General features: G+C 44.4%; 1 protein-coding gene across 2 annotated transcripts in view; it reads left to right on the forward strand.

The window, feature by feature from the left end:
* Positions 1-1,189: 1,189 nt before the first annotated feature.
* Positions 1,190-16,155, forward strand: part of STRIP1 (striatin interacting protein 1) — a 30,761-nt gene continuing 15,795 nt past the window's right edge. The window contains exons 1-10 of one of the 2 annotated variants that reach the window (XM_053246120.1): positions 1,190-1,450; positions 2,126-2,195; positions 3,963-4,037; positions 4,856-4,990; positions 6,735-6,855; positions 10,972-11,040; positions 11,839-11,945; positions 12,462-12,589; positions 14,253-14,435; positions 14,549-14,766. In XM_053246120.1, coding sequence (XP_053102095.1) covers positions 1,313-1,450; positions 2,126-2,195; positions 3,963-4,037; positions 4,856-4,990; positions 6,735-6,855; positions 10,972-11,040; positions 11,839-11,945; positions 12,462-12,589; positions 14,253-14,435; positions 14,549-14,766 — 1,244 coding nt within the window. In that variant the 5' untranslated portion in view covers positions 1,190-1,312. The remainder of the gene's footprint in view (positions 1,451-2,125; positions 2,196-3,962; positions 4,038-4,855; positions 4,991-6,734; positions 6,856-10,971; positions 11,041-11,838; positions 11,946-12,461; positions 12,590-14,252; positions 14,436-14,548; positions 14,767-16,155) is intronic. The other variant, XM_053246119.1, reaches the window with a different exon arrangement.

The following is a 16,155-nucleotide window of genomic DNA, read 5'->3' on the forward strand; positions in this document are numbered from 1 at the left end:
AAAGTGACAGCCTAGTGAGTCAGAACCATCAGGGAAGCCTGCCTGGTTAGGGCAAACTGACAGGCAAGGTTAAGTGACAGCCTAGCGCGTCAGAAATGCAGACCCATTAGGGAAGCCTGCCCGGTTGGGGCAAACTGACGGGCAGGGTTAAGTGACAGCCTAGCGCGTCAGAAATGCAGACCCATCAGAAAAGCCCACCTGGTTGAAATCTGTGGGGTAGTTGGAACTACACATTCAATAGCTAAACCTGTGTCCGAAAAATCTGTTGGGGTCAGTGCAATCTGTTGAAATCCGTGGTGTTGGTGGACTATGAGAGCATGCTGGACACTGACAGTCCTTCAAAAAGAACAACCATCGGAGATGTACAAGGACGGGAGGAGTGCAATCTGATATGGACAACGATAACTGACAGCCTAGTGCATCAGAAATGTAAACCCATTGGAATAGCCTGCCCGGTTGGTGCAATCTGACAGGGAAAGGGAAGACTGACAGCCTACTGCATCAGAGATGCAGACCCATCAGAAAAGCCTGCCTGGTTGAAATCTGTGGGGTAGTTGCAACTACACCTCTAATAGCTGAACCTGTGTCCAAAAAAGCTGTTGGGGGCAGTGCAATCTGTTACAATCTGTGGGGTTGGTGGAACACAGACAGTCCTCCAGAAAATAGCACCCACTGGAGACGTAAAGGGACGGGGGGGGGGGAGGAGTGGGACACGCTGGTCTCAGCCTAGGAGTGGAAGCATGATCCCTGGAAACTGATTGGGGCATTAGCAAAGCTGCACAATTGGTTAACTTTGCCCATGTTCCTGAAGCACGAAACGTTCTCAGATAATGTCCAGATTACTAAATGTTACCAATGTTAATAACAAAACCTCCAATAGCTGAAAATGTGTCCAATAAGTTCTGCTTGGGACAAGTCTATTTACTAATGCTGATGTTAACTAATTGCAACACTGTGGAGCACACAACTCTCTTTACTAGTTCTGAAGTTCTGAACAAGCGTAAGAGCTCCTGACAGGTTTCAGAGAGAGTGAGCATTCTTGCCAGCACTCAAGATGTAGGAGTTTCCGTTAGATTGACCTTCAGGGTAAGGGCACTGGCTTCAACTGAAAAAATGGAGCCTCGTTTGACCGTACTGAGCATGCTCCTATGCTTATGAGCATGCTCAGATGCACCGGGCAGGGCTCGTCGAGGGGCAGGGTTGATTGCTGCTACAACTGTAGTCCACCCGCCACGCTCAAGATGGTGACGTTTCCCGCGGGGAGTCTCGCGCTACGTGTCTAAATTTACGCGAGAACTGTCGGCGCGTCGTGATGGAGCCGGGCGGTGGCGGAGGACCGGGCTTGCTCATTGTCAATAACAAACAACGGAGTGGGGGGCTCGGGCTGACGCCGCCGCCACCAGGGGGAAAAAGTCGAGAGCCCAACCGCAACCAGCGCAAGGACTCGGAGGTCAGGGGGAGCTGCGGGGAGGGGGGAAGGAGAGGAGAGAGGAAGCCCTCGCCCACCCGCCTCTTCCCCTTGGAGTCTCCAGCAGTGGGGAGGGCGAGGAGCGGCCCTCTCGGGACGGCTGTCTCACCTCAGCTGTCGGACCTTGTATGTCGTTGGTAGTTCTTAAAAAGGACGGGGGAGGGTCGGAATGTGTTGCCTGGCAGCCCCCTGCCTGGCGTCGGCCAAGGTTGGAATCCCCCTTCTCAAACTGACCCAGAGAATGCCCGTAGCCATTTCCACACGAGCCTTTGCTTCCCTTCTCCCCTTATCCAGCCACCGAAACTGCTTCAGCTGCTCCTGGAGGGCTAAATGGGGACTCCTGCTAGCTCTGTTCCCCTTCAGTAATGAGCAGGGACTGGCTTGTTAAAACTGGGGTGTGTTGCTTGGCCCTCAAAAGGCTTAAGGATTGGGGGGGATCCCTGAGCTCAGGAGCCGCTTGGTACCGGCAGCCTTCGCAGAGCAAAGTTGTTGAACAGGTTTAAGGGAGGGACGTTGCCGCAATTAATTACGGTCTAATAGGTTACCATGGTAACAGGGAAGCCTCATTGGGAAAGCCCAGCCCTTTTAAATACTGAACTTGCCTGTTCAATAGGGGAAGTCTGGAAAAGTACTACTTAAATGGTTTTCTTCTCCCAGGGCTACTCCGAGTCTCCAGATTTTGAGTTTGAATATGCCGACACAGACAAATGGGCTGCTGAACTGTCAGGTAAAATATGGGTTGGTTTACTCTAATCTAACACTTTGTTCGAAAACCATTTCATTTCAGTATTGTGAGTGCTGTCAAGTTGCAGAAATCAAATATTTGAAAGAATGAAACTCTGATTGTTATAATTGCCAGTCTGCTTCCAATTCCTAACTGGGCATTGAGACATCTTTTTAATATGGTGGTTCTCTTTATTTAGCAGAGGGAGAGTAACTGGCCTTATCCACCCCCAGTACAGGAACTCCAGTGACTGTTGCTGGTGTCTATCTTATGGTTTCTTTTTAGATTGTGAGCCCTTTGGGGACAGGGATCCATTTAATTAATTCTATATGTAAACCGATTTGGAAACTTTTGTTGAAAAATAGTATATACATTTTGTTGTTTTGCCATTGCTTCTTTGACTTCAGATCAAATCTCTACTTTGCCATGAAACCAACTCAGTGGCCAGTTGTTCTCTCTTAGCCTAACCTATCTCATGGTAAGATGGGGAAGACCATGTACCCAGCTCCTTGGAAGATGGACCGAAGAAAAATGTAATATGCAAACAATAAATTCCAATGATTTGAACTAGGCTTGCAAGTCATATTAAATGCTGCATATGCACCCAGCAAATCAAGGTGAAAGTACCCTTAACCTTTAAGTCAACACACTTGCCTTTAAGTCAGTGGGCATTATCTCTGAGTAAACTTGCTTAGGATTCCAATCTGTATCAGTTTCCCTGCTTCTCTGGTCTTTCTGCTTGCAGAGTGACAAGCAGGTCTCACTGGTTTGTGTCTATACTAGGGTTGCCAACATTCTGCTGCCCCAATATGGGACACAAGTCAGGGGTGGGGCCATTCACAAAAACCAATTGCCTTCATATTTTTTTAACCCTGTCCTTCCTGCAAGAGGTTCCCTGGAAAGGCAGCAAAAGGGTCTTCTGTAGAGCTGGCATTTAAGCCTTCCCCCACGGCTTGTCTCCTTCTCAGAAGGAAATTGGGGGAAAGCGCTCACTGGCTGCCATGGTACTGATGAGGAAACAATCTGGGCGGCTTGCAGGAGAGACCTATCAGGCAGCTGAGAGCTTTCCCCACCCTTGCCAAACTGAGAAAAGGTGCTAGCTCATTATTATTATTATCAATTCAATTTCTATACCGCCCTTCCAAAAATGGCTCGGGGTGGTTTACACAGAGAAATGCATACGCATAACTTTACTGGCCAAGTTCTTCTCTCCCCACCGAAGAGCGCTCAAGCTCCCTTCTCCCTTTTTCTGCACTCTAGTTGCTCTCCTGGAGGGGAGGATGAGTATTGTGCAAGACAATCGGCATGCTCCAGGGGAGTGAGAAGAGAGAGGGAAGGAGAGAGCTTGATTGGTGGCTGGCACTAGCTGCCCTTGTTGTGGGAGGGTCTGACTCAGAAGGTGGAGGGAGGGAGGAGTGAGGAGAAGGCAGATGAGAAGGGGAAAGGAGGCTGGGAATGAGAGGAAGCTCCCAAAATACGGGAAAAACAGTGTTCCGTACAGGACAATCTATTTTTGGCTACAAAACGGGACGTTCTGCCCAATACAGGACTGTTGGGAACCCTAGTCGATACACACCCTCTGGGAGCACAAGCTTGGCAAGCTGAATTATGTTAACTATTTTCAGATGACATGTCATCTTCCATGGACTTAATGAACCTTAATCCTTTTATTAAGGCAAATGGTCTCTAGTCATCTTGCTCAAGTTTAGAGCAAGGTACTCATTTTCTTTAAATCAGAAGATCTGAGTGTGTTTGTGGTATCTCTTGCAGAGTTATACAGTTACACAGAAGGTCCTGAATTTCAACTCAACAAAAAATGCTTTGAGGAGGATTTTAGGTTGCATGGTAAGGGCATCATATTGTTTTTATTCAATGAAAATGTCTTCTCTTGTCTTGTAGACTTGCCAAATCAGCGTCTGTATATCCTCTAGAAGTGTTATAAGACTTGGGATAACATGATATTAGCAGAAGATTAGGTTCTTTCAGCATGAAGTCTGGTTTTTACATTTTTTCCCCATTGGTCTTTAGTTTTATTTTAATTGAATCTTAATAGGATGTTTGTCTCTGAAATCAGTCATTACTTGTGAGTTGTTCTAGGTAAATAATATGGCCAGACTGCTTAGCATGGAATGCATATTTAGTAACTTTTTTCAGTGTTTTAATGTACCAGGTTGAGGAAAGCTGGACCTCTGAACCTGGAGGGCTAACCAACAGTTCATATTTCAGGAGCCAAAGAGGGTGGTCTTGAAATTGTGTAATTTTTAAGTCAGCTAGTTTATCTACATGGCATTTGTGATTTGATGTGTAAGCCTGGCAATAACATGAACAACAAAATTATTCATCAGCCTGTGGTTCATGTTAACTTTGCCTTACTGCTGGATTTGCTGAGATAGACCCAGGTTTAACCAGGCTTGTGATGGAAAGTTTGGACCCTGTATAAAGTTATGGTTAAGTGCTCTCCCAGCTATATGAATGAGGCTATATTCATATTGCACACTAGTATTGGATCCAGTCATGTATTGAGTGACTTAGTTGATATGACTGCCTCGAAACTTCCAGCATGTTTATCTTTTTGGATAAGTTAACGCTGTGAGGGTTGGACAGTCTTGTACAGTATCCTGGCTTCAGAAAGCATACTCATATTTAACTGCTTGGCTTAACAGTGCTGGATAAGAAATGGACAGAATTGGACACCAGTCAGCATCGTACCCATGCCATGAGGCTTCTTGATGGTCTTGAGGTCACTGCTCGAGAGAAAAGGCTCAGGATAGCCCGAGCCATCCTCTATGTTGCGCAAGGTACACCCTTATTATTACCACCACCACAGGAACACTTAAATTGTGAAATGGTCCGCTAGTTGTTGTGTAATGCCTCCTTGGGATATTTCTTAATATGGCACTTGGGTTAAACAGAATATCTTCTCTTTTTTTGGCATTCTCTTTATGGCTGAAGTTAGAGTTGATAGAACGGAAGCTCATTTGCTGATTCTTGTCTTACTACATTTCATATTCATTCAATGTGGCAGTTTAATGGCTGAGTTAGTTTTGTTGTTGATCTTAGTAATTTGTGGGCTTGTTTCTAGAGATATGGTTATGGGTGTATAGGATGAGGATAACTGTGATGGTCAAAGTGATTATAATCTGTCTTTGCTCAGAATGTATCTGAACCAAGAGCTGACCAGTGTTCACTGTAACAGGGATTGCCAGATGTTGTTGACTGCAGTTCCCATAATACCTAGCCAAAGGCCTTTGCAGCTGGAGATCATAGGAGTTATGGTCTGAGAACTGCTGTTACAGGGAACACTGGAGCTAACAGGATGCTTCTACCTTCTTTATCTGTATGCCCAAACTCCTGGATATGGTTAGCTAAGGGAGCCTGAGTTCTCTTTCTCCTAATGCAACTCCTGTGTTCCTCAATTTGAGTTTTAATCATCTGAGTTGTCATGCCAACATAGATTAATTTACATGGGCACTGAATTGCATATGTAACTCCTTTAGTACTGCACATGCAAAACTGACAAATGGAATATCCTTTGTTTCTGGGATTCAAAAATATATCCCCTTTCCTGCAATTAGTGGTTATGTTACAGTTGTCACAAGGGTATGGTCCCCTTGACCTTGGTCTGTCTAAAGTGTTTTCCTTCCTTCTAAGGTGTCAATATGTTTTTCTTCTTCAATTTGCTGTGGAATAGCAAGTCCACAGTAAATTAAAGAAGGAAAACATTGCATACAGACACCTTAGACAGATCAAGACCAATATGCTGGTTTCTGACCATAATAAAGATTGATGATGATCAAGACCAAGGGGACAACACCCTTATGGCAATTGTAACCAAGATATGACAGGGTCATAACAGTATTGTTGTTATCCTGCCTCTCTGGAGTTTCTGGTTGGACATATCAGAACTAGAATAGCAAAATACAGATGCATCAAACTGTTCTAATCTCACAGTCTTTATATTACAGCAAGTAGAATGTCAGACGCTAATCCTGTACAGCAGCTATTTCTTGAGGAATTATCTTTTGAGCTACAAGCCCCTTTTCACCAACCTTAAGCACGAGGCAGGTTTTCTGGCCAGGCTTTCATTGCGATATATTTTCATGTATAATTTGCATTTTAGAATCATAGAATGTTAGAGCTGGAAGGGGTCTTGGAGGTCTTCTAGTCCAATCCCCTGCAAGAAACTGCTGTAGTACCCATAAACAGTGGCTGTCCAGCCTCTGTCTGAAAACCTCCAGTGAAGAAGAGTTGTCCACCTCACAAAGCAACCTGTTTCATTGCCAAACAGCTCTTACAGTTACAGAAATTCTTCCTAATGTCTAGGATAAATCTGCTTCCTTGTAATTTCAATCCATTGGTTCTAGCCCTGCTTTCTTGTGAAGTCTGTCATTCTTAGGCATAAGTACAAGGCAGGACATCTGGGTTCGAGGACCAAGAGTATGTTATGTCCTCTCTGTGCTTTTTTTTAAAAAAAACCAAACTTTTCTAAGATATAATCAAATATGAGCCGCCTGCTGAAATAAATTGTGCTTGTGATTGTAGGAACATTTGATGAGTGCAGCTCTGAAGCTGAAGTTCAGTTCTGGATGAGATACAACATTTTTCTTCTGCTGGAAGTTGGCACATTCAACGCTTTGGTGGAGCTTTTGAACATGGAAATTGAGTGAGTTCCATGTTGCTGCAAAGTTGGGCCTCAGAGAGGAATGCAGCCTGTTTAGATAGCTTGGTTATGATCTGTCCCATCAGGATGTATATTTTTACAGCTTGTGAAATACAATGAGATGCCAGATTCATTCTGGTGTATGTCCAATTTCCATCTGCTTCAGTGGAAAGCCTCCTGTTGACATTATTGAGAACTGGATCTGGCCCTGGAGCTCAGGATCCTAAGCAGTAGGTGACACCGGAGGTTTGTTTCATCTACCTTTGCAGTGCCTGACCTAGCAATATCATTCTAGTAGGGAAGAGAAAACAAGTTATTTGTAACTTCTCACTTTGAGAGTGGCTTTGGTGACCTTGCCAGTTCAGAACTAAATCTGAACCAATAAAAAAACTTATTATTACTGGTCTGGACTGAAACAATCCATTCCTAGGATTCTCTAGTGTATTTCTTTTGATCCATGTTTTGGTTTGTGTTTTCCCCTTTTTTGATCTAGAGCATCGTGCTTATTTTGCAGTGCTAGATGCTGGACATGTAAATGATAGCCCTCTGATGTCCCCTCCTCCTGTTCTGTTAAAATGGAGAATAGAAACTTATCTGGGAAATAATGGTTTCAAATTGAGAGAAACCTAGTGTAGTAGATTTTCTCTCTTAATCCCCACACCCCAGTTATAATAGCTATTTTTGCATGCCTTATGGAAATAAGGCAATAGCAAACTTGGATGTTAGGATATTTTAATCTCCTTTCCTGCATAGACTGCATCTGAGCTTTTGACCAAGGGAATCGTTTTTTTGTTTTTGCCCCCACACTAATATTTGTCTGGTGAAAATTTGAGGTGCAATATTTCAAGAGATAGATATTTTTCTTTGAATGGCTGTGATAGGCTATTCTGAGGCTTAACTTGAAGAGAAAGATCCCTGGTTAGGTTTTTGAATTTATTGTATCCTCTGTTGAACTAATAGACTGTTCCACTAATCCAACCAGCTATAAAGCTATAGGGATCTCCTCTCTTCTTGATACACATGTGGACAAATGTGTTGGTACCCTTACAGCTCATTGAAAAAGTGTTTTATGCTTCCTGAAAAGCGATTAAATGAAAAGCAATTGTCCCATGTATACCTGCGTGCCTTTGATATGTCACTGAGTAAAGCAAAGCAAATGTGAAAAGAGATAAAGTATTGCTTATTCTACAAAGATGTTCTAAAGTGGCCTGGACACATTTGTTGGTACCCCTAGAAAAGATAATAAATAATTGGATTAGAGTGATTTTTCAAATTAGCTGTTTTCGGTAATTAATATCACACATGTCTCCAATCGTGCAATCAGTCATTCAGCCTATTGAAATGGAGGAAAATGGTCACTCTGCTGTTTGGTATCATCAAGTGTCCCACAATGAACATGGACCAGAGAAAGCAAAGGAGAGAGTTGTCTGAGGAGATCAGAAAGAAAATTATTGACAAGCATGTTAAAGGCAAAGGCTATAAGACCATCTCTAAGCAGTTTGATGTTCCTGTGACAACAGTTGCAAATATTATGAAGTTCAAGGCCCATGGGACTGCAGCCAACCTTCCTGGATGCGGCCGCAAGAGGAAAATCGACCCCAGAATGGGAAGAAGGATAGTGAGAATGGTAGACAAAAAGCCAAGGACAACTTCCAAAGAGATACAAGCTGAACTCCAAGGTCAAGGTCCATCAGTGTCTGATTGCACCATCCATCACTTTTTAATAGACTGGGCTCAATGGAAGACGACCTAGGAGGACTCTACTGTTGAAAGAAAAACATTTTAAAAGCCAGACTGGAATTTGCTCAAATGCATATTGACAAGCCACAATGATTCTGGGAGAATGTCCTATGGACAGATGAGACAAAACTGGAGCTTTTTGGCAAGTCACATCAGCTCTATGTCCACAGATGGAAAAATGAAGCTTTCAAAGAATACCATACCTACTGTGAAACATGGAGGAGGCTCGGTTATGTTTTGGGGCTGCTTTGCTGCATCTGGCACCGGGTGCCTTGAGTCTGTGCAGGGAACAATGAAATCTCAAGACTATCAAGACATTCTGGAGCGAAACGTACTGCCCAGTGTCAGAAAGCTCTGTCTCAGCCGCAGGTCATGGATCCTCCAACAGGATAATGACCCAAAACACACCGCTAAAAGCACCCAAGAATGGCTAAGAACAAAACATTGGACTATTCTGAAGTGGCCTTCTATGAGCCCTGATTGAAATCCTATGAAACATCTATGGAAAGAACTGGAACATGCAGAAGGCACCCTTAAAACCTGACACAGCTGGAGCAGTTTGCTCAGGAAGAGTGGGCCAGACTACCTGTTGAGAGGTGCAGAAGTCTCATTGAGAGCTACAGGAATCGCTTGTTTGCAGTGATTGCCTCTAAAGGTTGTGCAACAAAATATTAGATTAAGGGTCCCATCATTTTTGTCAGTGCCATTTTCATTTGTGTTGTTGTTTGAAATATTCTGCATCAAAACTCTAAAGCAAAGTCTGATTTTTGTTCAATGCGGAATAAACAATGATGGGTGCCAATTAGTTTCAAGTTATTTCAGAGACAATTGTGGGTTCTTCTTTTTTAGTGGAGGGGTACCAACACATTTGTCCATGTGTGTAGGAGTTAGACTTGCATGAGTTTCTATTTTCATGTCAAAATATATATATATTGGATTAGGGAGAACCTAAATAAAATGAAACTAAACAGACTGTTTTGGCTCAACTCAACTTGGATAGTTTCACACAGTTCTAAATAATCTTTTTATTCTACTTTCCTGTGTAAGGAAAAGAGAGACACATGGATTGAATCCATGTACATTGTAAAAAAAAGTGGGGGGGAGAAATTGGGGTTCTGCATGCACAAAAACCCTGTGTCTATAAGGTCACAAGAATATGCTATGTAATTATTCTGTAGAATTCTGCCACAACAGTCCTGCAGACCATTCTCTCCCTCTATTTTTGTATATTTGCAGCAGGATGGGACAGTAAAGAGAATATTGCTTGGGAGTCCAAAAGAGTGTGTCTGCCTCTTCTACCACAGGCATGGCTAGAACTGAGGCAACAGAAGCAGTTTCTATAGGAAAAGAAAAGTGTAGGGGCTATGATCTGCTGAAGGGGGGGAAATGGGGTGGGAGAAATTATGTAGCTCCATGAAACCAAAAAAGAGGAGAGATCCTAAATATGTTGTGTAATGAACAGTACTTTATTTACTATTTACCCGTGAAACCTCTTGCTTTGCCTTGAGTTTGAAAGAGCTCTTCTTAAGGGACAATAATATAGTATAATATATTCCTCCGAGGATTGTATCTCACAGCAAGAATCAGACACTTTAACAGGTGAAAAAAGTACTGTTCATTATTTACACAGCATTTTGGGGATCCCTCCCCCCCATTTTTGTTTGGGGGGCGTTGGCCATGGATTTGCTCTCATCCACAGTCAGATGAAGCAGTAGCTCCTCATAGATGTCCCACTTGGGTCAAACACATACCCCCTTGGTTATCTAAAAAGTTAACATTAAGTTACTGTAAGGTTTATGGACATATAAAGTTCCCTTCTATGAAGACCATTGGCCTACCTAACTCAGTACTGTCTACATTGACTGGCAGCAGCTCTCCAGGATATTTCCCAGCCCTGGAGATTCTGAGGATTGAATCTCGTGTCTTCTGCAGACAAAGCATACGTTCCACTAAGTGATGACCCCTTCCATATTTACATGGTGTAGTACAGGTCTGCTCAACTTCAGCCCTCCTGCAGATGTTGCCCTACAACTCCCATAATCCCTGGCTATTGGCCACTATGGCTGGGATTATGGTAGCTGTAGTCCAAAAACAGCTAGGGGCCAAAGTTTAGCAGGCCTGGTGTAGTAGTTTGGGTATCTTGGAGCAGAAGCCTCTAATATAGTTGGATCGCATTTGCAGGACCCTAAAACAAGCATTTGGAGAAGCCACCCTTAGTTCAGAATGAATATGAGAGGGAATTAGAGCAGGGTGAGTACATATACAGAATGGTCATTGAAAAGAGACTGCAGAATATATTTAGTGTTCCCATGCTATCATAAAACAATTATAAAACATGTGATGTGTATAAAAAGGCTGTTTTGCTTCTTTCCTCTCCAGTAACAGTGCTGCTTGCAGCAGTGCAGTGAGGAAACCTGCCATCTCCCTGGCTGACAGTACAGATTTAAGGTGAGGAATGTTGGCATGTAGTGTGTAGATGAGGTGAGACTGCCCTGTCAAAGGCTCAAGAGTTATCAAGGATACACTAATTTATTTTCAACATTTTTATCCCATCTTGCTATAAAAATACTCAACAGCCCTTGATCTACTTGTATATTCTCTTGTATGTACTCTGATCCCCTCCCCCCGCCACACGCACACACTTGTGCAGCGTTCAGACCTTTAGGTTTAGTATAGTGTACTATTGTGACTTAAATTGCCTGCACAGAGACAATGAGCGAGAGCAGGAGGGCAAAGACAGGCAACCAAATGGAAAGCAAATATTTATAGAACATAAGAATGAACACACTATTAGATCATACTGATGGACAATGTATGTTGGTGAACAACATGTAGACTGTTGGCTCATCTAGACAGAAGCTGCTATAGCTGGAAAAGTCCAGTTCTCTGAGGAGATGCTTGTGGCAAAGCTTTAGGCAAAGCTGCTCTCTAGGATGAGAATTACAAGTTGCTAGGTAGTACAGTCATCCTGGGAAATTCATCCAAGAGCAGAAATGCTCAGTTTGTATCAGTAAGACTGCAATTTTTTTTATCTGCAAGCTATTCCAAGCAAAGCATTTTGCTACTTCTGATGAAGCAAGCAGAAACACCAGAAGCCTCCACTCAGTTTTATTCCTCTCTCCACTTTACTCCTAAAGCTCTGATGGCTAGGTTACTTAACTTTGTGAAGTAACTTTGAATGTGCTGGTTCTTGTCAGAGTTCCCCTTTCTCTTCTAACCTGCTCTATCTTTGCAATCCATCTTCAGGGTGCTGTTGAATATAATGTACCTTATTGTAGAGACAGTCCGCCAGGAGTGTGAAGGAGACAAGCCTGAGTGGAAGACAATTAGACAGACCTTCAGAGCAGAACTAGGTATGAGCTCTGTTATTGTCCACTTAAAACGCTAAGGCTACCTAATAACTTTCATAATTTAAAGTAACTAAATAAAATGTCACTTAGCTAGGAAGATGGCGGTATTTTGTAAGAAAAGGTTGTCTAGATATGTTCAGGGAGCTTATTTCCATTGAGTAATTTAACAATGTTGATGTTTGAATATTAATTTAGTTCTAACAGTAAAATAGTGGGCAGCCTCTTGAGTAATTAGTCCTTCTCCAGCAGGGAAGGAATGCATCCGACAGCGGGTTGCTCCTCCCCTTTCGCTCCTAGACAGAGCCACTCAGACAAAAACACACCAGAGGGGCCCCCCATCCAGTGGAGGAGCTTCCCCTGAGAACCCAGTTCTGCCCTGTCTGGCTCTGAAAAACGCTCAGCGTTATCGCCTCAACTTTTACTTCACCTTTATTTCTTCGTATATTGTCAAGGGAATGCTTGTTTCTGTTTCCGTTTCCCTTCCCATGTGAAATTGACATGGCTGTCAACATATTTCAGGGGCACCGCTCTATAACAATGAGCCATTTTCTGTTATGCTCTTTGGGATGGTGACGAAATTCTGCAGTGGCCATGCCCCTCACTTCCCTATGAAGAAGGTGTTGCTGCTGCTTTGGAAGACTGTCCTGGTAAGAGGCTCCTGCCTATGACTGAAAGAAACCTTGACAATTTGCTCATAATGCCCTATTACTGCCCTTTGTGAGAAAGGAACAGAGAGGTAGAAGAGATGTTCTGCAGCTGCTGCATAGTCTGTTGTGCTTTATCCTTGCTGTATTTTCACATGCATCCTGTGTTTTTCCTGTGCTGGCTGCTAGCTGAGTCTGGGCATCCACATCTCCCTGGGTTGCTGGCTGGCTGCCTGAAAACAGCCAGGGGTTCCATAGAGCCAAGCTTTACATCCAAGCCTTATGTAAGGATGTAAAAGAGAAGTATTCTTGTGGCTAGCAAAAACGTCTTAAGAAGAATTTCAGTTTCAATGGAGATCCCAGGAATAACAAAGCAACAAATACTCTTGCTGCTCTGAATTTGGGAATTGCCTAGGCTTAGTCACTCTATAATTAAATTATGAAAATTATATTGACCCACTTCACCACTTCAAAATAATGATTGTTTCTTGATATTAACCAGAAAGGTAAGCTCACTGTGGACAAAACATGACTGAGGATGACTGCCTCCCATCCAGTGTTCTCTCTATTTTTTTCCCCATCTGTGTGTGAAATGAGTTCTGAGCAGCAGTATCGAGGCAGTGTCTGCTCATGTGCATTCAGAGTGGGGCCTTGCTGATTCGATCTGAGTGGGATCTAAAATTAACTGAGCAGACATTTTAAAAGTGTGAGCACACATGCGCCTGCACATTTTCGAGGAAACATTGCTCCCATCCCCCTGCTAAATTACTAAAACCTGTAACCTAGGGTGCCTCCTGTTCTAGGACAGAGTGCTCAAAGGAAGCAGAGATTAAATTTGGCTTCGTCTTTGGGTCAAAGGGGATCCAGAGTTGTCACAAGCACAAACTACAAAAGCATTTAAGATGGTGCCACAGGAAACACACCCTTCATAAATCCCCCCCCCCCCGGCCAGAACTGCTAATATGTACAGTTCTCCAGGCAGTGCTGCAGCCAAGGTGCTCTAAGGTCAGTGGCTACCCATCCCTTCCCTGTCTGATATCTCTGTTGCCTTGGCTGGTAAAGGCTTGAATGACCATGAAATCAATAATGTGCAATGTTATGGGCGCATATTAAAGGACTTACTTCAGTGTGCAGCACAATGTGGCCTAGGTGCTGCCACACCAAAAACAAACAAACCTAATATACTCACTTGGCTTTTTCGGAGGTCTTGGTATTCCTCTTGCCATTTGGCAGCTGAGGAATAAAGAGCACTATACTGTAGGTGGATCCAGGTCTGAGGGCACCACCCTATGCTGCCATTAAAGCTAAGCAGATCACTGCTTGGTCAATACTGGGATGAAACATCCCTTGGGAGCCCCTTATAAGCCTTTCTGGACTTCTTGAAGGAAGAGCAGGATATGTTACATAAGTGACAGGGATGTTGATGTTACTTGTGACAATGGAATATAACAACGCAGTGCTGGGCTTAAAATGCCAGTATCTATAGGGCTATGCTATTCCATATTTACAAATGGTTCTCTGAAAAACCATGGACATCTGTCTGACTAAAGTAACTTCTCCATCCTTCAGTCTCATAGTTTTATAAGGAGCAAATTGGTTTTTGAGTTGTATTTGTATAACCAAAAAGTAATGTCAATGACAAATCTGTGTTGCCCTGCCTCTGTAGTGCACTCTTGGAGGATTTGAGGAGCTTCAGGATATGAAGGCAGAGAAACGGGAGATGTTGGGGCTCCCACCACTTCCTGAGGACAGCATCAAAGTAATACGCAACATGAGGGCTGCCTCTCCTCCAGCATCTGCTTCTGATTTAATAGAGCAGCAGCAGAAACGGGGTCGACGGGAGCACAAGGTGAGTTTTGAAACCGATGAGATTAGGGAGAAGTCATCTGGCCTCTTTGGGAAGAACACTGTTCCAAGAAGAAGGTGCGCTAACTTGTGCTTCATGGTGGTTTGTCCTTCCAGGCTCTTATTAAACAGGATAATCTGGATGCCTTCAATGAGCGAGATCCCTACAAAGCTGATGACTCCCGTGAAGAGGAGGAGGAGAATGATGATGATAACAGTCTTGAGGGAGAGACATTCCCTCTTGAGAGAGATGAGGTGATGCCCCCTCCTGTCCAGCAGCCTTCAACTGACCGTCTGACTTGCCCAAAAGGTCTGCCATGGGCACCCAAGGTCAGGTGAGTACCCTACACAGGATTGTTACGTTTACGGAGAATCCTGAAGCAGGAGAGTCCACTTTCTTCAGAGAGTGCTGGAATTCTTGGCTAGAGTATCTAATTGACATCTGCAGATGATAGCTATAATGAAATATGTGCTCTGTTTCTTTGGGAAACAGGCCTTTCTCGGCTGGTGTAGGAGGTCACCCAAGCTTGGGATTACATCCCCCCCACATGCTCCAAAAGGCAGGAAGTAGTCATACTTGAAGATCCTTAACCCAGTGCATGTGGGCGGATCTCCTCAGTTCTACTTCCTGCCTTTGCTCCAGAAGGCTCGCATTACAGCTTGCTGGCTTTGGCCTAGTTAACTAGGCCTCTTCTTTTCTTCTGCTTATATTCCTATTGTTTTTGACTATTTCCAATCTATTCTTCACCTGGTATTCTACTACTATTAGTTCTCTCTAGTTACTAAAGAAAAAATAATAATAATAATTTTAAATTTAAAAAAAAAAATCATATCTGTTCTTCTACTGTCCTTTCTGTTATTCGTTACCTCTCCTCACCTCTTGCCGACCTTTTGGCCGATGTCCGCTAAAAAGACCTTCGGACTCCTGGCTATTAGGGAGAGATCCACCCGTCAGCGCCTGTTCCCGCCAAAAACTCGGGACAGCGCAAATCCTGTAAGGAAAATGGCAGATGTATCAGATGACCTCGCTGGCGCCTGTAGGCCACAGCGGTCCTCTCTGTTGCCAGATACCGGTGAGGAGACTGGGCGCAATCCATGCCACCAGCAATCCACCGAAGCAGGACGCAGGTGGCGGCACCAGAATCGGAGGCTTCCTGACAAGGAGGCCCCGTTGGTGGCCAGATACCGGTGAGGAGACTGGGCGCAATCCATGCCACCAGCAATCCACCGTAGCAGGACACAAGTGGTGGCACCAGAATCGGAGGCTTCCCTACAAGGAGGCCCCGTTGGTGAGAGAGCTTTTGCCCGGCAGCGCGAGCAAGGTAAGCCTGTGATGTTTGGCCTCGCCCCCCCCCCAACTCCTTTCCCTAGCAGTTGGGCGTGCAGGAGGAGGACTGCCTCAGCGAGTATTGGGGCCACGCTGAAAGGAACGTCAGCAGGAGTGGCCGCCCCAGAGCCTGTCGGAATCAGACGGGGAAGACGTGCAGGATGATGAGGCAGGCGGTGCTGAGCCCGTGGATGGGGCGTCAGAGCACCCAGAAGGCCATGAACAGCTCCCCCCGGTAAGATCGGGACTTGCTCGGGGGGGAGGAGGTGAGTGCAGATGCCCCCTATGTGGCCCCTCCCTCAGGGCCTACTCCTACAGGGAATGTGGGGGTTCCCCCTGATGCTGCCACTGCAAAGGGCTGGATTCAGGAGGCCGTTCAGGTCTCAGTGGCAGCGGC

Source organism: Hemicordylus capensis, chromosome 4, assembly GCF_027244095.1.
Source record: "Hemicordylus capensis ecotype Gifberg chromosome 4, rHemCap1.1.pri, whole genome shotgun sequence".
Lineage (NCBI taxonomy): Eukaryota > Metazoa > Chordata > Lepidosauria > Squamata > Cordylidae > Hemicordylus > Hemicordylus capensis.